Genomic DNA, 21,143 nt, shown 5'->3' with positions numbered 1-21,143 from the left:
CTGTGTCTGGTCATGATGATCAGATGGCTTAAATGAATGGGAATCGCTGTGCTCCAGCCAAGCATGCGCCATTCAGACGGTGTGTTTCATTGTAAGAGAGGAGCCGAGTTGCTCAGGCACATCCTGAGACTACGTACATTTGCTGCTAACCAACCATTCCTGGATGAGGCCTCTAAACATGTTAAAATATGGAAATGATGTGCGTAAAAAAATCACTGAAGATAAAGGTGGAACACTCACTCAGATGTGCAATGTTTTAATGTGGAGTTTCGGTGTTTTCATGGAATGTAAGGTAAGGCCTGCCCGGTACGTTTCCGCCAATCCTTTCCCCTTCTCACTGAATGAGGGATGAACTACAGCAGACCCTGCGGTGGGATGTCACTTTCTACACAATGCGTGTTCTGAGCTCTGTTCTAAAAAGGAAGTCAACCTAATGACACTAATCTCTAACATTTTAGGAGACGAACTAACCTGAGATGACACTTTCCCCGGCGACACAGACCATTAACAATAAACTCAGCAGCTACCCCACCCACACCGAAGCGTTCAGGCGCTTCAGGTGGCAATGTGGGCCCGCTGTGCTTTCACCAGAGTGAAATCGAGCCTCGTCCCACCCCGCACAGAGGACCCCACAAACACCCGAGAGAAGTCATGTGGGAGGCCATGTGGGTTCTTGGGGTTCTGCCAACGTCACTAGTTCTGTTTTACATGAATCAGAACCTTTCGTAAAACATGACACACACTTCCAAAATTAATCTGCTCAATCCAAATACACACAGCCAAAATCCAATGAAACTTCAAACACATTCAGAACTCACAGTACCCATACTTCACTACGTAAAAGATGACTATTTCACAAGTGCCATGCATGAAAAAGTTAAACAGAGAAACCAGAAGCTAGAATGCTCTTTAGATAGACTTTCAAAGTTTTTCCACTAACATGCCGGTCACTTTGTTATACCAATATGTTTTTCATGTAAAATAAACACTGCAACTTCCTCTGGACATAAGGACATCAGAGTGATCTTCAGAAAAACACAGCTGGAAGGCCCAAGGTGTGACCTAACACACTGTGACAGATGTAAAAGCTGGAGAGCATTTCCTTCGAAAACGGGCCTCCCACGAAGAGGCCGGTAACGCAGGTGCAAAAATATTAGCAAGCAGCAGAGTAGGGAACAGCTAGGCACTGACCTCCACCTGGATCTTCAATATGCCAAAGCTGGTTAGATAACACACCTTAGTTCAAAGCCAACAGCTGGGGTGTGGCAGCGGACAGGCCCGGCAGGCCCAGCCCTGGCTTGGCAGCCCTACGATCTGCATGCAGGCCTCAAGTCCTCATAGGAAAGTGAAGCTTTTCTGACCCCCTCTGAGAACACTACAAGGGGCAAAACCTTTTGCCTCTTCCTTATCACCTACTGCCCTGGCCCAACCAATGAAACGTCATTTGCCTAGTTCCTATCACTCTACACATAAACATGAGTATGCAAACCACAGAAACAAGTCGCTCAAATTCAACACCAAGGTTATAACGGCACTGCCCTTCCACACCTAGGTTACCCAGCTACGATCACGGAAAGTGTTACCACCAAAACTGAAATTCCTGCAGAACTGCAGCCACATCCTTGCCATGAGGGAGACACCGAGGACCCCACGAGCTAAGCCCTCGGGCTGGGATCTCACTAGCGGGCCGATGCCTCCAGGACTGTGCAGAGAACCGCCAGGCACTTTAGGACTCCTAGTCCTCCCAGCTGCCTCAGAACTCCATACACTCCTGCCCTGATGATCTGTCTCGGTGAAATGACTCCCAAGGACCAGTGAGGATGGATTCAGGTAAAAGAAAAGCAGAAACTGAGTGAGTCAGCATCTGTCACAGCAGAGCGCGCCGTCTCCCGCCACCCTGCCCAGCACCGTACCCTGTGCAGTACCTGCGGTGCCGGGTGACTCGTTACCTGTTTGGAGGCTGGGCCTGAACTCTCGGCTAGTGCTGGGAGGCGGGAAGGCCTCTGGGGCTGTCTGTGCCGGCAGGGCTCGGTATGGAGGAGGAGTCAACTCTTCGTCCCCAGAGAAGCTCCTCCGCACCCCGCCTGTCATGGGCAGGCTCGACAAACTGACAGGCTTCTTCCCAACTGGCATCTTCCTCTCTAAACATCAAGTCAGACTGAAGTGAGCTTCGGCTCGCCGGGTGGCAGGAAAAGCGCATTGCACAATAAGGAAGCTGGGTGCACCAGGCACCGCGGAACCCACTACACGAGGCCACGCTGCGGGAAACGGGGCGTGGGCGCGCGCGCGCGGGCTCGTGTGCCTGTGTGTGTGCGTGTGTGAGGGGGGCGAGTGATGGGGAGAGCTTCTACTTTCTCAGTGTCTGATAATCCTGGTCCCGACTCCCAAATGGATCTTAAACAGAATAAAGCAAAATGAACAACAAAGCACTTAGGGCAGAGAACATCTTGCCAATTTCTTTCAAGAAAATCTTAGCTTGAGAGGAGTGAAAAACCAAAACCAAAGGAAGAGCGAGAGGATTCTTTTTTCTCTGTAGAGCTGGGGCCTCCCGCAGGCCAGGCTGTCCCACACTCCCCACCCGGCCTGCGGGGCCTGGGAGCCCTGCGGGGTGCGGGTGCGTCCACTGCTAGGCGGCCACACCGCCAGCCTCGAGGACCAAGCACAGGAAGTTGTTCCTACTGCGTGACCTGGGCGGCAGGGTCCTCTGCAGACACTCCCAATATACGTGAGACACACTGGCTCCGCCTTTAGTGGACGGTCCACTTATTCTGAACAGCACTTCTAAAATTCAAAGTTTATTGCTTATTGTCTGCAAATTCTTCATTTCTTCTGAAGCAAATTTATCGCACCCTTCAGTTAGTTTCATGAGCAAACACGGACATTCCAGAGCACATACGATTTTACCAACCACAAATACGCCCTGAATTTTGCAGATACCGAGCCACCAAGTGAAGTGCACCCATCAGGCTGAAAGCAGAAGGACACTTCCCCCTCCTCGTGACCGTAAATGACGCCTATTTTCCTTCACAGGATACAATGACCCAGCTAAGAGCAATCAGATCTAGGCTTCACAAAACCATCACGGAAGGGCACACCTAAGCTAGACAGGAGACAGTAACACGCTCTGGAAGTCAAGGCTTTTTCTGTAATCAGGCTATGTACTTCAGAGGTAAAAAGGCAAGGAGAAATCTCCAGCTCATAGTAGCCCTGAAAACAGGGAAATCTAAGACAGAAATTAATGCTGCTTTTTCTGCTCCAGAATTACTACACGATCCTCTATGCAGAACTACTCTTCAACATACAGAACAGCTTGTTACCAATAAGCTAGAACAATGGAGCCCGTCAACTGTCTAACAAGTAAGCACTAGTGAAGAACTGGTCAAAGATTTGAAATAGCGGAACACCAAAGAGCTCTAAGATCAAACAACAGAGCCAGGGCACAATCATCTACCAGCAAACTGGAAAGATACGTACAAGTTCTGTAGCCCTACTGCCACCAGATACGCTTGCCTGCAATGGATGCCTTACGCTGATAAACCCCTAGTTTTTTATTTGGGCAACAACTTTTGTGGGAGAAGCTTCTAATAAACTGTTGAGTAATATTAAAAAAGATTAAGGAGCACATAGTTCATTCACAGTGAAAATGGCTTCTTAATACACTACCACTATTTCTTTCCCTTTTTTTTATGTAGCTCTGGGCGTTGAACCCAGGGCCTTCCCACTGAGCTACATACTCAGCTTGAGACAAGGTCTCTCTCTGACCACTAAACTGCTCAGACTGGCTCGATCTTGTAATCACCCTGCCTCAGCCTCCCAGAGTGCTGGGATTACAGGTGTGTGCCATCATGCTTGGCTCTAGCAGTGTCATTTCTTATCATTAATGCCAACATTCAGAAAGTTTTCCTGTAAGATTCTGGTAACAAAACCATGCTCATTGGCAGTACATTATAGTCTTTACTTCCTCTCCCCTCCTTTTTTCTTTTCTGAGTGCTGGAGATCAAATCCAGAGCTTCGTGCATACTAGGTATGCTTTACCTCGCCCCCTAGTTATTTTTGGACAGGGTCTTGGTATGTTAGCCAAGCTGGGCATCAACTTGCAGTCCTTTCTGCCTCAGCCTCCTGAGCAGCAGGGGTTACGCGCCTGAGCGGCACTTGGTCCAGGCAAGTTTTTGTGATACAGTTACGCATCAGAGAACGCTCCAGTCTGCAAGAGGTGCTGTATAGTAAATGGCACACCCACTATACTGCCTTTGTGAAACCCGAGCTAGGTGTGGTGGTGCACACAGAATCCCAGCATGCAGCAGGCTGCAGCAAGAGGATCACCATCAAATTCATGGCTAGCATGGGCTACATAGCAAGACGCTGTATCAAAAAAACCAAAAAAAACCAAAAACCCAAAAAATTGTCAGTTCCCACATTCATCCGGCCCCAGAGATTTCTAAAATGGGACCATAGGCCTGTATTTTTTTTCCTTTTTATGTTTGTAGAACCACGCCAACATGCTAGAGATACCATAGTATTAGCTATCATAACACCACAGTTTGGGGCTGGGGATTTAGCTCAGCGGCAAAAGCGCCTGCCTGGCAAGCGCAAGGTCGTGAGTTCGGTTCCCGGTACCGGAAAAAAACCAAAAAAGAAAAAACAAAAAAAACACCACAGTTCAGCACGTGTCACATCTATAGCTGAATTCATTTTTCTGGATAATCCAGAAATCTGGTAATGGTAAGTATTATTAACAACGGGGGTACTTTCATTATTACTTCATTAACTACACATTTCTTCCCTTGTCCCCCAACAATAATGCAAAATAATATAAACCCCACAAGCCAGAAACAAACCCTGTAAGAGTTACACTGAGGAAAACGTGAACTTATGGGCAACACATGCCTGTCAATTAGGAAGAAGTACTCTTCATAAGCCACGGAGTACACTGAAACCATTCTTTTTTTTTTGTTTTGGTTTGTTTTTTTCTGGTACCGGGAATCAAACTCACAACTTCACGCTTGCCATGCAGGCACTGTGCCACTGGGCTAAATCCCCAGCCCTACATATATCTTTTCTTTTGTTGTTTTTTTTGTTTTGTTTTGTGAAACCATTCTTATTGGAAGAAAATCCCAACTCTTTTCCTTCTTTTTTTGTTTTTTGAGACAGGGCCTTGCTATGCAGTTCAAGATGGTCTTGAACTCACTTTATAGCCCAGGCTGGCCTCAAACTCAAGGTGGTCTTCCTGCCTCAGCCAACCCCAGTGCTGGGATCACAGGCATGCGCCTCAAGACACACCACCTCAGCCCATAAATGACTTTATGGATCACACCTGCTAGGGTTAACACCTGGCCACTAAATTCCCAGGTAACTTCTTCTTAATTATTCACACGAAGTGGGAAGCCCAACAGCTGCCTGTACTGCATTGCTCCCCCAGTTCTTTTCTGTGAGGAGCTGACCCCCAAGTGGCTTTGGGAAGCTTAGCCTGGGAAGCCCATGAGTGGCAAGCGCGGGGCTGCAGGGTCCATCAGGGCGGGCGGGCGAGGGTTCACCCAGGAGGGCTCCCGTCTGCAATGTGCACGGCAGTGGCTACTGAAAAGGTATAAGCGGGTCACTTAAAAGACCCTCAACAAATGCCTGTACCCCGAAGGGCAAAAAGAGAATGCACTGGATTCTTCATGCTGCTTTGGTCTCTTGGTCAAGGAGACAGATCAGCACTTATTTAAAAACACAGCCAATCAGCTGGAGAAGTCTTTCAGTATTAATCCTCAGGTATTTTTCAAGTACAAAAAGACTTTCAATAAATTTATCTTAAAGTGAAATATTCCATGACAAACTTCACAAAGAGAAAAACCTGAGGCTTTGTATGGCTGGGAAAAATACTTGAATTAAACATAGGTATCAATGCTTTTCATATTACCCTGAGGCTATTCCTGCCAAGAGGAATTCAGTGTAAGGTGAAATACAGCATAGAAAGCACATTTAGAACTTTCTGCTTTGTTAGTCATCGACTTTGATTTCTTTCGACTATATACAAGTTGTACTTTGTAAGAAGGGTAGGCTTATTAGACCTACAGGTCTATAATAAGCAAACACTTTTTTAAAAATAGGAAGTTAAAAAAGGATTAACTTTTCATTTTTTGTCTTTTTGAGACAGGGTCTCACTATGCAGTTCAGAGCTTGAGCTCATTATGTAGCCCAGGCTGGTTTGGAACTCGCAATGATCCTCCTGCCTCAGCCTCTAGAGTGCTGGAATTATAGGCTTGCGCCACCACGCCTGGCTGAAAAGGGTTAACTTTTAATAGGTTCACATAATATTTAAAGAATTCTTCGTATGCTCTATTCTTGACCATGCATGCTTTAAATACTATGGTATTCACTTCTCTGGTCAATTAAGTGTCTCTTGCTACTGAGAAGGCTGGCCTTTTGTGGCATACTGCACCTTTAAGCATAATACAGACTGCACAATCATCAATTCTCGCGAGGGATGCAACTTTCTGTGCAAGAAAACTGTGGCCCCAGTTGGTTAACAATTAGAAAATGTGTGCAAACGTCACACGGTGACCCACTTTTCTTATGTCCTTTGTATTGCTGGGACTTAGCCTTTTTCTTCTGTTTTGATGAAGCTGACTGGCTCTCTCTCGATGCTGAAAAACATAAGGGAAAAATTAGCCCCCGATAATTTTTCTTGTTGGTGGTGCTGGGGATTGAACCGAGGGCCTTATGCATGCAAGGCAAGAGCCCTACCACTGAGCCACATCCCTAGCCCCCCAGATAATTTCTGCAAGTTCTAGTATAGCTTAGATGAACTAGCTTTATGAAGACCACTACGTTTATAAAAGTACGTGATGCTCTGAAAATAAGGGTGTACCCATTTCTGCAGAACTGTGGAAACAGTTCAACAGCACACAGACCCCACTGTTCAGCAGCCCTCCCCGGACTGTGGACCGGTTCATTCCCAGCCTCTTTTATTTTTGCAGTTCTTTGGGTTGAACCCAGGCCTTATAGACACAAAACGAATACTCTACGAACTGTGTTTTTTGGGGGCGTACATGCTAGGCTTTTAAACGACTAGAACAGTTAAGTTTGGGGTGACTTGTTTGCTAAGTCACTCCGTGACTGACTACCGAGTTCAGGGGACCGTGACACACATGGTCTGATTCTGCGACTCTGCTGCCGATTGCTTACATCTGGAACCACACACAGGCACACCCTTGTCCTGTGAGCTGACAGGACTCATCCGAGATGAATCCTCTGGGGAACTGATTGTTTTTGTGCTAATTTTGTTTTTCTGAGCCAGTGTCTTGCTATGTAGTGGAGGCTGGCCTCAAGCGCTCAGTGACCCCCCTGCCGCAGCCTCCCGAGGCTAGGACTACAGGTGTGCACCACCACCACACGCTACAATTGCTGAGTTTTACCGAAGGACACCTTTTCCGTACACCAACTTACACTGTGATGCCGGAGGCTGCAGCTGGTATCCAGTTAACTGACACCACCCGACAGGATAGAGGTCAGGGGACTCACAGTCTACCCACTGATCGTACTCTTCCTCCCATCCATCGAAGTGTATCCTCAAGAGACGATGAATAATCCGCGTCACTGTGGCTACACATATTAAGCGTGGCTCCATGAGATCTACCGCTTCTAGTTTCATTCCGACGCGGAATCCGTGATTTGGAACATCCTGACACAAAGGAGAGCAACATGAGCAGTGCGCAGACACACAAGGCCACACTCACTAAGGAAGCCAAGAGGAAAGTGATGGGGCCAGACGGCAGCACTCAAACCCCAACTCCAGGGACTCTATGTGAGCATGTTACGAGGGAGAACTACTTAAGAACTAGTCAGGAAGTGTATTCATTTCTACTCTCAGATTAACATTGAAAGTTTAGAAATAAGCTGCTTTTCCTGAGGAAATACTCATAGTTTGCTGTTGTAAATAAATACTCAAACTACTCTTCCTTAGGAAATCTTACACGGCAAACAGATATTCATTGACAAGACCCGCGTCTGGGTGTTCTCATGACAAGGGTGGTGTGTCGATTTACCTTATTAAACAGTTTCACTGGCGCTGCAATGGAGCCAGTTTCCCTGAGGTAGTCAAACCATTTAAAAGGAAGTTTTGTGTAACCTAGAAAACGAACAACAACTGGTGTAAGTAGCAGTTCATTCGAGATTGGCATAATACTAAGATGCAGGTAGAAAGCAACTCAGCCCATGTAATCTTAGATCTTAGGCAGTGAGACAAACTCTAAGTCATGCCCTCCACAGCGCAAGGATTCCTCCCTGTAACAGAGATGTCCTCCCTTTCTAGACACATGAGTGTCCCACTCAGCCAATGTAAAAGCGACAGTAAGGAGAGACTCTTTTTTATTTTATTTTATTTTTTCTTTTTTGTTTTTTTCCAGTCCTGGGAATCGAGCTCACAACCTCATGCTTGCCAGGCAGGTGCTGTGCCGCTGAGCTAAATCCCCAGCCCTAAGGAAAGACTCTTGTTTTGTATTTTTTTTTGCAGTGCAGGGGCTGCGCTATCCTGAGTTCCACCGCAACCCCCAAATTTTGTTCTTTCAATCCTACGCTTTAGAACGGTCTGGCACTATAAACAGATGTTTTTCTTTTTCTTTTTTTTTTAAAGAAAGAAAACTAGCTGAGCAAAAATTATTTTTGTAAATCTGTTTTTACTCCCCCCATCTTACCAAAAACTCAAGTCAGATACTGAAATTAGAAAACTCACTAATTAAGTCATGAGAATGTTTTTTTTTTTGAAACAGGTTCTTGCTGTGTAGTTCATGGTGGTCCTGACCTCACAATGTAGCCCAGACTGACAATCTTTCTGCCTCAGCCTCCTGAGTGCTGGATTACAGGCATGCACCACTACGACTGGCTAAGCCATGAGAGTTCTTAAAGACATACCTCCATTCCACCCACCATGTGGTAGAGAGGGAGACAGCTTTTCTTCAAAGGCTAAGTATCCATTTAAAAGATGTTCCCATTCCCATGTACAACAGGTTATCAAGATCCCAGGAATACTGATTCATACTGTAATGTGCACAGATGTCATGAAAAACCTCATGTAATTGATCAAAACTGCTGACCACGTAATGCTGTAACGCAAAGTTCAGCTCTTGTACGCGTGTGCGTGTTTATCTACACATGTGCACGCCCGCTACAGTGTGTCTACACAGCAAGAACGCTGAGCGCCGTGCTGAGTGCAGTCGGACAGCGCGGGCAGAGAAAGCGAGGAGCCCAGTGTTTTTTCACCAGATGCAGTACCTCTGGGTGGAGTGAGTTCAATCATGTTAATTTCACAGAAACCAACAGGGAAAATAGAAGGGGAGGTTGCGTGATAGCAGAACCAGTCAGATCCATCTGCTGCTTCCGAGCCGTCGATTCCAATCATCAGGTATCCGTCAGCCAGCACCTTCGAAATGCAGAGAATCCTGAGTACTTGGAGTTAGACACCACTACTAAAAGATCTTTTCAAAGTAAAACAGCTAAGTTAAACAATAGAAGAGGTAAGTTAAACAATAGAAGTTCTACTGAAAAATCTACGTAACCTACAATGCATACCAGAGACAAAAGCAAAATTACACAGAAATGATTTCAGAGGTCCAGAAGAACAACGTATTTGCCTAATATAAAGCTACTTTCTTTTCTAGTTTAACAGTCTACTGTCTAGGTTTTTTTTGCTGGTACTGGGGATTGAACCTAGGCCTTGTGCATGCTAGGCAAGTGTTTTACCCACTGAGCTACCGCCCCAGCCACATCCTCAGTTTATCTTTTGTTTTGAGACAGTGTCTGACTAGGTTCCCCAGGCTGAGCTCAAACTTTGCGATTCTCCTGCCTCAGCCTCCTGGAATCCCTAAGATTCCAGGTCCAGCTTCTTGCTTCGTCATATACAGGAGTTTTCGGAACGTTCTCTATCTTCTTCAAGCTCCAGCTCAACTGTGCTTATGCTCTGGCCTGTGTGCACCATTTTTTTATCCCTCATTGCTGTAACAAGTAGCTTTCCCCTCTTCCTTTTGTGGGGCGGTGGTTCTTTTTGAGACAGGCCTCACTATCTAGTTTGGCCAGGCCTTAAACTCACTGCGATCTGCCTGCCACAGCCTCCCCAGTGCTGGGATGACAAGTGTGCGTGCGCCACCATGCCTTGCTTCACATCTACATTTTTTAAGCTCCCCAGGAGAGCTTGATGCTTACAGGGAATTAAGTCCAAGATATTTTCGTAAGAACAGTTTATTATGAGAGGGAAAAGAGGGAAGAAATGTAGTACTAACAAGAGGAAGAAAATTCATAAAAAGCAAACACTGAAAATTGAAGATAAACTTGCTCTTGTTTTAATTCTGTGGTAGTGACCAGCTCTGAGCAAGAAGTAACTTAAGTCAACGTTCTTCTTCTAACTCAGCGTACACTGCAAATACGAGGAGCAGACTCAAGACGACTGGCTGACAGCAAGCAACATAAAACCAGATCTGAAGGTGGGCGTGGTGGCGCACGCCTGTAATCCCAGCACTGGGGAGCCTGAGGCAGGAGGATACCCATGAATTGAAGGCCAGCCTGAACTAACTAGCAAGACCCTGTCTCAACAAACAGACAAACAAGCAAATGATCTGACAACAGAATTCAGACTTATTCTGAAATTTCCAGTAACCATCTCTCAGTGAAATATCCAGAAACACACATATTCTATGTCAAATGGAATTATTTGTTTTGAAAACCCATTATCTTTTATTTTTGAGACAGAGTCTTACTACACAGTGCAGGCTGGCCTCGAACTCGCTATGTAGCCCAGGCTGGTCTCGAACTCACTGAGCTCTCCTGCCTCAGCCTCCCCGCCGCTGGGAGGACAGGCTTGTGCCACCGTGCCTGGTTTAAAACCCATCACCTTACCTTTCTAATGGTCGCGACACATATCGTAGAAAGATTTAATGGGTCTATAGCCTCCAATTTCATTCCCTCCTTGAACCATTCTCCACTCTGGTCCACTTCTTTCACCTGAAGAATTATATAAAAGCACATGCACTATTACAAGCATTATCATCTTAGTAATTAAAACATCACCAAACTGAAAAGGTTTACCAGATGCCTTCTCCTCCTTATATTATAACTCAAACTTCCATTAGGAAATAAAGAGTCCACACAAAGAGGCAGAGAATTTAAGAATATTTATAATAGAGATCTGTGACACCTATAAATTACAAGCTCTTAGTCCTATTAAGTGAACACATGTAACTGTGATTTCCGTATTTTAGGAAAAAACCCACAACCCTCTTTCAAACTTAACTTACAAATGAGGGTTCTTATAAAAACTTCTTACCTTAGCAAATAAATGTGGTGGTGTATCAAAATGTCCATCCTGTTTCTTTGTAATATCTACAAGGAAAAGTTACATACTAATCTGTCAGCATTTGTGAGAAGACCCAAAACCACGTTTCTCGAAGGTTGCACACTCACGAGGAACATAACACTCTAAGGGACGGCTGAGGACGCCTCCTACGCGCTGGCCAGTCACGCGCATTAACAGTCTCTCTTCAGCGCGCACGTACAACGCTGTGAGACGCACTTCAGCCAAGCGGAATGCTCATACTTATGTAACCTGGGAATCACAACTGCAGACACACGTTTTGATGTGTCTGATACTGTCAACCTACAATTAATCTTACCATTTTGCTTAAAAGTGAAAGGAAAGGGGAAACTATCTTGACATCTTGCAAATGGGCAGGATAAGAAGCAGTAAGAAAGTAACTGTGACCAAAAGTACATTATTGTAATTGTTATATATATTATTATTATTGTGGCACTAGGGATTGAACCCAGGCCTTTGTGCATGGAAGTATATTATTTTTTAATTGAGAACAAGTGGAAGGAACACAAAGCAATTCGTTAGGGTACTAATATGGTGTGAGCTCTTCACTAATTAAGGTGAAAATAAGCAGCCCTAACAACTACAATGCTGTTTTTGCCCCAAAGTGCCAGGGATCAAACCCAGGGCCTTGGACGTGCTAGCAAATGTTCTACACTGAGCTACATCCCTAGTCCTAGCTGCTACTTGTGGTTTATGCTATCTTGCAAAGAGAAATAAAGTAGTGCAATTCAGCCTCTACGTCCCTTTCCATAGGCGTTTTTGTGACAAGTGCTTACCGGATCTTTTGAATCGATGGCCTATGCTTCGAGACCAACCAATGTGGTGGATGAGGGGGCTATGCATATGGCACCAGAAGTCGTCGGTCCTGTCCTCGCTCTCCTCGTACACCAGCCTCAATCTCCCTCCGATGACGCTTTCCACCACTGCCACTCGTGTTCGACACAGATGTCTCTTGTCCACCACCTCTACTCTCATGCAAGGTTTGAAAGGATACTGCATGCTCTCTGAGACCTAAAACCAAAGCACACAAAGCCACTCAGAACACGCGACAAATGGCGTATATGATGCAATTTTTTTTCTCCCCCGGTACCGGGAATCGAACTCACGACCTTGCGCTTGCCAGGCAGGCGCTCTGCCGCTGAGCTAAACCCCTGGCCTCATGATGCAATGTTAATACTGACTGCTAAAATACTGACATACATCATCTAGTTCATGAAATTAAAACAACTCCTTAAGTATCTTCTAAGTTACTCTTTCTTAAGTCTTTGAGTCCTTTGTTACGACCCCATTTTTACCTTTTGTGAGAAGTCAGGAGGAAGTGTTTTGGCACCAGTAAGTCTTTTGACTAGAAAAGCTTTCCAGTTTGTATATTTATGCTGAATAGCTAAGACAAAAGAAATAATCAGTTATATTTTAGAAAAAGGAAGAACTGCTTCCATTGTTAAAATAAAAAGGTAATACATTTTTCTGCAAGCCAGCTATTAAAGTTCTCAGACGTAACAAAAACAGAAAACAAGTACACGGCTTGCTGGCGCGAAAGTGGCTTCTAATTTCTCTATTACTTCGAGGTGACCACGTGCGAGGCAGCGTCAGGGTACGCACAGCAAATCCACAGGGAGGGTAAAGCAAGTGCTTACTTCTGGGAGGGACAAGGGGTTTTCCGCTGGCTGCACACCACCCAACAGGATGGATATCAGAACCACATATATTGCACCAGAAGTCCAGACCAGAGTCATTTTCAAATCCTTCATATCTTAAGAGGGCATTGTAACCTGCAACCAACACAGTGATCACAACATAGTCAGGAAACTACAAAAATAACACAGCATCTGGTAGTGACAACTTACCAAGCTTAGCTGCATCTGCAGCAGAACCCCTTGCTGGGTCTGTCAACAGACAGAGACCGGGGCCAGCTCCAGAGACTCCGATTCAGCAGCTGCTTGGTGACTTTTCTTTTGTCTACAGTGCTGGGGTGGAACCTAGTGCCTTGTGCACAGGCAGAGTCCTGGGGCACGCTGTTCCCACCGGTCTGGACCAAGATTTGAGAACCACCTGCTCCACGCAATTAGTTCAACTGTTTTCAAGGCTTCCTCCTTTGAATGCTTTTCAATTTTACCCATGCTATCTCAGGTTTTAGGGAAAAAAGCCCTCTCAGTGAAGAAGGGTGGGGTAGCTTTATTAGAGCACACAGTTCTGGCCGGGGGTGGTGCGCACCAACAACCCCAGCGCTCTGGGAAGGTGAGGTAGGATGACCTCCAGTTCAAGCCCCGTTTGGACAATGGAGAGATACCCTGACTCAAAATTAAAACAAAACAAAACAAAGCAAAGCAAAACAAAACGGAACAAAATATGCCTTGGATGTAGCTTAGTGCCCTGGGTTCAATCCCCAATAGTAACAAGTAATTCTTAAAAAATACAACAGGTTTTAATAAATTATAAAACTCTGTCATGTCACAGAAATCCAGTTGAAGTATATTTCAAAGAAATGGCCTCATTTAGCCAGTTACTTTGGATAATTTGGATGTGGCTACTTACAGAATCTAAATTTAAAGCCAGGAGTGGTAGTGCATACCTGTAATCCCAGTACGCAGGAGACCAAGGCAGAATGATCTTAAATTTGAGGTCAGCCTGGACTACATAGTGAGACCCTGTCTCAAAACACAGCCCCCACTCCCAATTTCAGTTCCGTCAGTGCGGTGGAATATGCCTGTAATCCCAGCTGCCTGGAAGGCTAGAGAAGGAGATTTCAAGTTTGAGGCCAGCCTAATTTACTGAGACCCTGTCTCAAAACACGAAGTAAAAAGAGCTGGTGTCAGGCATGGTGGCACACGCCTGTAATCCCAGCACTTGGCAGGCTGAGGCAGGAGGATCACAGTGAGCTCAAGGCCAACCTGGGCTACATCAGCAAGTTCAAGTCCAGCCTGAACTAAAAGCAAGACTCTGTCTAAAAAAAAAAAAAAAAAAAAAAAAAAAAAAAAAAAGGGCTGGGGATGTGGCCCAGTGGTAGAGTGTTAACCTCATGCATGCGGTCCTGCATTCAAGTACTGTTTAAAAATATATATATAAGTTTTTGTTTTATTTGGAAATGTGATTTGAAAATTTAGGTAGAAAGTCCAATAAAAACAAAGTCATGTGTAGTCACTCAAAAACGACATGATGGGCAAAAAGGAAGCCTTTTGGTCTAGAAAAAAAAATGCTGAGTATATATAGTTTGATTTTAAGTTAGTAAACTTTGCATTAAACAGGTCAGGGTTTCATTTATGGCCTTCATGGAATAAAAAAGGATTCCTTCACTTATATTTCTGGCAAGTTCAGCTAGCATTTTCTAGTAGTCTTACATTTCTGGCAAGTTCAGCTAGCATGTACTAGTACCTGTGATAAAAATTTGTAACATTAAACTCAGTGACAAAATTCAGTAATTTACAGAGTAATTTTTGAGACTGCAAATTCCCAATGCACTTTTACTTCCTTATTTTAAGCTTTGGGGATTAATCTAGGAGCTCATATACGGCAGGCAAGGACTCCAGCACTGAGCTACATCCCCAGCCCTTTTTATTTTGAGACAGGGTCTCACTAAATTGTCCAAGCTGGGCTCAGATGTACAGTCCTCCTTCCTCAACCTCCTGAGCACAGTATTTGGGGATTATTGGCATGAACTCTAAATTGTGATTAACACAAAGCTTATCTCCTTTAAGGGAAGATGACTTTAAGACCACGTAGGATAAAACTGGATGAAGTGGAAGTGTAAAATCAGAGAGGTAAGTTAGAAATAATTCTTGGATATTAAATACATTGATCTAAATGCACTGACTGAACATCTGTGACAAAAACATGCTGTTGCTGCTTTGTAGTGTAGAGAATAATAAAAACATTTAAAGTATGCTTAAGCAGCCAAGGAAATGTTACAGCAAAAGGCTGGATTGCACTGGTTAATACAGCTGGGTAATATGACGAACACTGGAGCTGTGGACACTCTTGATCAAAGGCACAGACGACAAAAACTGCATGAAGGAAGGAGGGAAGGAGGGAGTGAGGGAGAGAGAGGGAGGGAGAAACACAGAAACACACACACACACACACAAGGACACACCAGCGTCATTAGAGCAGACAACTTATGTGGGAGAGCAATGAAAAACATGGTTAGTGATGTGATGCAGCTTGGGCAGAAAAGCGGAATCGCTGTTTTGAGGGGCTGGCGATGCAGCTCTGTGGTAGAGCACAGCTTAGCATCACCAGTACTGTGGGCACATGTGCACACGCGCACACACACACACACGGAGGCAAAAGGCTCTCTTTAGACAAGTCTGTCAGCAATATACAGTAGAGCAGGATGCACTGTTGTGTGCAGAGCGTGAGCAATTACAACAGGAGGAGCAGGCCCTCTCGCAGCAGAAATCTATCAAATGAAGGGCGGCCCCTCCCGCCAGTTCGCACAGCACCACATTGCATTTATGCTGCTCAGTGGGCAGGGATGCCATACTCACACATGGTACCCTGCTTATACAGCAAGCCTTACACTGCTGTTTGTCTGCAGGAAGGTCTCCTTGTCTACACAAGAGGTCCCTAACACATTTACTTTATAAGCAAGAAAAGTCACAAGGGCTGGGAGGAGTGGAGGTCGAGGAAATGAAGAGAAAGAACCCAAGATGTATAAAATCATCAGTATTTCATTTAGTATCACAGACTTCATTTCTTTTCTTAGAATTGCAGCTTTTGCTATTTTTCAAAGTATTTCCCTACATGTAAGAGGGCCTGGCATTTTCACGCACTATTATGGTCCACTGCCTGATTTACTTTTCTTTTCCTTCCGTTTCCCTCCCCCTTTCTTCCTCCCTCCCTTCTTTCCTTCTTTTTCTTTCTCTTCCTCCCTTCTTCCCTCCCCCTCCCTTCCTTTCTGCCTAGGATCTAAAATGAGTTTCTACATTTCTGAATAGCTGAAAAAAAAAAAACTTTAGAAGATATGAAACTTACATGAAATTCACATTTCAGTGCCCATAAATACAATTCTCCTGGAACACAGTCATGCCCATTTATGCGTGCATTGCTATGGGCTGCGTGCACGTTATAATGCAAAGACATGAAAGATACTATGTAGCCTACACAACTGAAAATATCTGTTCTTTTTTATAGAAAATTTTTTTGCCAACTCCTAGTCCATATTGTATCATTTTTTTGGGTAAAACTTGAAAAATTTACAAACATACCTTTTTGCAAAAGGTTTTATATATTACTGGCATTTTTTAGTAAATTATAATGCATGCTTTCACCTGCTAGTTTTAGAATCCCAGCAATCCAGAAGACTTTGGTAGGTAGGCTGCAGTCTGTATTGGGGACTTCTACTCTCACATTTTCTGAGATATCACCCCAGCAGGTCCCCATAGGTGCCTGTCATACAAAAATCATTAAATTATCGTCTTATTAACACACAGCTACAGCATGTCATTCAGAATCAAGCATTACAATTAATAAAGGAAGTATTAAACTGTTATTTCTCCCCATTGCACAGTATTCTATTTAGAAAAAGCAATATGAGGATTAAACTCAAAATGAAGAAAGAATTCACATATATTAAATAGATCCATTTTGATATCAAAATCCAACAGTCTAAATACAAGACTTAAGCAACAATCTTTCTAAAAGCTGAATTACAAACCTGACAGACTTCACAAATTAATGCTATTTGAGAAATTTATTTTTAGCATGTACTGAACAAATTCACTTAATCTAACTCTTTAATTTTAAAAGATCTGGCCAAAGAGCAGAAAGAAAAATAATTCCAATCAGAAAAGTAGTTTTCAACATGAACAGGAGAAACAAGACTTGGCTAGCCACATTTTCATTTTAAGTGGAATTCATAGAATACAGTCAGACATGAGGGAAAAGCAGTGAATAATTAAAAGTGTAGCTGAACAGTCTTTTGGAGATGAGCGCTATAGTAAATTGTTAAGCAATTAACCATTTAAAAAACTTCCCAGTGTAGGAATTATTCTAAGGTGAAAACTTACAATGTCAGAACTGGTAATCACGAGCTTCCACAACAAATGATTGAGAGGGGACTCAGAAACCAACAGAATGAGCGCTGTAAAGGGACTTCCCCAAAATATAACACACATTTCCAAATTACCGTTTTTATCACATTGTAGTCCTTAAACTGCAAGGCAAGTCACAGACTTTATACAATGCTAAATATAATCAAAGGAGTGGACTCAGGAATTTACATAAATCCTAAACATTTTTATGGCCCTGTATAATCAGCTCTTCATCAAATATAATTTAGAACCTTGGACATAAAGTGACTGAGGTTGCTAAAGACCTGATAATTAAATCGGAAAAAAATAAAATAGCCTCAAAGCCCCAAGACAAGCAAACAAAGAACTCATGAATTTCGACCCTGAGCTTCCCACGAAGTCCCTCATACTTCGCAGATGCTAACCCACAGGAGGAGTAGCCTCCAACAACACCCCACACTTCTCCTCTCAGCAAAGGAAAGGAAGAGACTGTCACATAGACTGAACTAGGACAAGCCTAAAAACCAGAGAAAGACTCAATTAATGACTGCTGCTTTGGGTGGGCAGCAGTGAACGCACCTCTCAGCTCCTTGGAGACACACCCTGGCTCAGCTATGTGGGATTCTGGGAAGGAACCCATGAGTTAGGGGAAAAAGTCATGTGATTACTTTTCTTTGTAAAATTAAAATACTGGACCCTTCAGGTTCTGCTACCTCCCCCCTACATCATTCTAGACTGTAGGGCCATCCCTATTGCCAGCAGACAGGATCAGAAGAGGCAAGGCCGGAAGACAGGTGACACAGACTAAGCTAATGCACGTTGATCCCGAGGCTGTTCACTTCCGGGAAGGCGAGCAATTCGAGCAGAAGGATGCAGTTAGATAAATGCATAAAACTGATGTAGGATATTCACTCCTCTTTGCTTGACTGCCAAATATGTGAACGGGGTTTCTTTCTCATCCAAAAAGGAAGAGTCCAGTTATGCCGATGAGCTGCAGGTCAGGGTGGTACACCGCTTGGTGAGTGTGGCAGACAGGACTCCCTTTTGAGCTGGTATGACAATCTGTCACACTAATTCTTTTACTTTTTTAAAGCCATAACGTTTGTTCGGAGAAAATAACTTTCAGCCTCATTTTATTGAAGAGAATAAAGTGTCAAAATAGTCAAAAAATAAAGGTAATGTTCACTTCAGTGGGTGGGAGATCTTGTTTCGGTCCCTACAGTCTGGATTGGTATAGGAGAAAGTAGCAGAAAGTGACATTTGTTCTTGCCTGTAAGGTTGTGGTTCTGCTAGGCCCTCTTAAACCAATCCATATGGTGCACACTACGAAAAAAATGAAGAACACAAACATCAACAAGAAAGAGCACAGTCATAGCGCAGTACGTGCTCAATGTGTTGAAATAATAAGGTGATGTCATAAGTATATCTGCCCTTCTGTTTAAAACAAGTACTCGTACGTGTGGAAGACTAAATGACCCAGGGCTTGACAGCCATCTTCATCCAAGTCATCTGTCTTCTCGTGCTGGCAGGAGGGACACCTCTGCAAGTCTGGATTGGCACAGCATGAACTAGCAGAACCAGCATTTACAGGTAACAACAAATTTACCTTCCAGACTCAGGACGCGAGGTCCACCTCAGGCTCCTCCCAAACAAGGAAGATCTGCTCCACCACTTCCTGCTCCAGGGCCTCTCGTGAGAGCTATCTGGGAGCGACGCTCCTTCCCTGCAAGGTAAGCTGTCATCAGGTCCTGCAGGACACGGCCAAATCCAAAAGCTGCGGGGTCCCCAACACCAATGTATGATAACCTCCACCTGCCTGTCTCACCAAAGACCTGGGCCGCAAGTCTTATTCTTCTGCACTCAGGACACCCCCAGATAGTCCAGCAGCCCTGCCGGCCAGTACAGCGTCCGGGCGCTCAGAGGACACACACGGAGACTTCCCTCCACATGGCTGCCAGCCTAGAACTTCTGACAGCCACACACAGTCTTTCATGTTAAGGAAGAGTACGAGAGGGCAGACCTGAAGCTGCAGGCAGGTCACTGGGAAGGGGTCTACGCCCACGGTACAGTACGGCAAGTGTACGGAAAGCTACCTTTAAAATAACTTAAAACTAACAGACGTGGTCACTGAAGTGCATTAGCAGAGAATGACCAGTTACTTGGGGGGAGCAGAAAAAAAACGAACTGGAAATTTGGATTCCTACACACTACTTACTGCATTTGGCCCAGAACAGAAACACGAAGAAAAAAACTGTTCCCACCCTCTCCAGAGAGTCCACTCACCTTCTGACCTGATACCACAGTGTCTACGTTAGGGCGGTGGTGTGGAGGGGGCAGTGCCGGAGAGGACAGGGGAGGCGCAAGATGAGGAGGAGAAGGTTGGGGAGGAGCAAGTGACAGGCGTGTGTTAACAAACAGGACGCAGAGACCATTAAGTGGAAGGCTTCAAACAACCCATGATTAAGAAAAACTGTTTTAAGCCAATATTGTTTAAGCAGTAGGAGATCTCGAAAGAAAAAAACTACTTTAAGAAACATCCCCAAATTACAGACCATAATTCAGATTCAGCCTTGCTTTCTTCTTGCCAAATTAAAACACTTTTTAAAATCAGGCTTTAAAACATGATTTTCATTACACGAGGGTCCAATGCTTTAGGGGGCCAGAAGCGAATTTAACTTTTTTTGTCTTTTTTGAGGCAGGGTCTCACTATGCAGTTCAGGCTGGCCTTGAGCTCACTTTGTAGCCCAGGCTGGCCTTGAACAATCCTCCTGCCTCAGCCTCCAGAGTGCTGGGATTACAGGTGTGCACCACCACACCCGGCTGTGAGAATTTAACTTTTGAATAGATATTAGAAAGGAATAATGTGATTTAGGATGATACACGGAAGATACGCTTCAGTTATAAGAGATAGCATCATATTTTTTTTGGTACTGGGTAAGACATAAGGTCATATTAATTTTCAATTGTCAATAGAGTCCTGTGTGTGCAAGTTAAGGATAGGAAAAACAAACAAACCCCAGAAAGTAATTTTACTAATATATACCAAAGAGATGATGAACTTAAAATATACACATATATATATATATATAAAATATATATATAGTTTTAGTAGTTTTTTTTGTTTTAAACAGAGTCTTACTATGTAGTTCAGACTGGCCATGAACTTGCTATACAGCCTGGACTAAGCTCAAACTTACATTCCTCTTGCCTCAGCCTCGCTAATGCTAGGGTTACAGGTTTTTACCACCATGCTCTGCATGAGTTTTACTATAAAGCTACTGCATACATACAAACAAGAGGTTTTATTTTTTTGTCCTTAAACTTAAAAATTTATGTATGACATGTGTTACAAAGACGATAACCTTATACCTTTAAAAAGGTTGACAGTTAGGTTCTGTACAAAAGAGAAAATTAGAATGTAACGTGTAACACCAGGTGTATCTGCAGGAACAAAATGAGAAGGTATGCCTGAGCTTGAAACGCATAGTATTCATGTATGCAAAGGACTTGCTCCTGCACAAAACTGTAACTACTTTTAAGGGACAGCACAAAATGATTACATTTTGGAAGTGATGACAGCGTCAGCGAACCATGAGAGTACACAGCTGAAACAGCAAAGAGAAGAACCTCTAACTCTGCAACTATGTAACTGGAGGAACGTAATTTTAGCTTTTTTATGGCTTCATGTACACTTGACAGTAACATATTCTGGCCCATGCATAATACCTAGGAAATAAATGTTTTTAGTCACTTTTACCAGGTGAACAGTAGGAAGTCGGAATGCTCTT

The 21,143-nt window shown here is 44.0% G+C and overlaps 1 protein-coding gene across 18 annotated transcripts in view; it reads right to left on the bottom strand.

Annotated features, from left to right (window-relative positions):
- Mbtd1 (mbt domain containing 1) overlaps positions 1 to 21,143 on the bottom strand; it is a 67,541-nt gene that overhangs the window by 6,416 nt on the left and 39,982 nt on the right. For 14 of the 18 annotated variants that reach the window (XM_005394096.1, XM_013519308.1, XM_013519311.1 and 11 more), the window contains 11 exons: positions 16,615 to 16,732; positions 12,985 to 13,119; positions 12,643 to 12,731; positions 12,124 to 12,358; positions 11,300 to 11,355; positions 10,873 to 10,977; positions 9,256 to 9,403; positions 8,031 to 8,113; positions 7,432 to 7,666; positions 6,552 to 6,629; positions 1,950 to 2,141 (listed from right to left, as the gene is read on the bottom strand). In XM_005394096.1, coding sequence (XP_005394153.1) covers positions 1,950 to 2,141; positions 6,552 to 6,629; positions 7,432 to 7,666; positions 8,031 to 8,113; positions 9,256 to 9,403; positions 10,873 to 10,977; positions 11,300 to 11,355; positions 12,124 to 12,358; positions 12,643 to 12,731; positions 12,985 to 13,119; positions 16,615 to 16,732 — 1,474 coding nt within the window. Of the gene's footprint in view, positions 1 to 1,949; positions 2,142 to 6,551; positions 6,630 to 7,431; positions 7,667 to 8,030; positions 8,114 to 9,255; positions 9,404 to 10,872; positions 10,978 to 11,299; positions 11,356 to 12,123; positions 12,359 to 12,642; positions 12,732 to 12,984; positions 13,120 to 16,614; positions 16,733 to 18,961; positions 19,079 to 21,143 lie in introns of all 18 variants that reach the window. The other 4 variants (XM_013519317.1, XM_013519318.1, XM_005394108.2 and 1 more) reach the window with 3 other exon arrangements.

This window comes from Chinchilla lanigera, unplaced genomic scaffold (assembly GCF_000276665.1).
Source record: "Chinchilla lanigera isolate Chin_1 unplaced genomic scaffold, ChiLan1.0 scaffold00050, whole genome shotgun sequence".
NCBI classification, from domain to species: domain Eukaryota; kingdom Metazoa; phylum Chordata; class Mammalia; order Rodentia; family Chinchillidae; genus Chinchilla; species Chinchilla lanigera.
The sequence above is the reverse complement of the archived record's forward strand: the minus strand, read 5'-3'. Positions and strand labels throughout refer to the sequence as shown.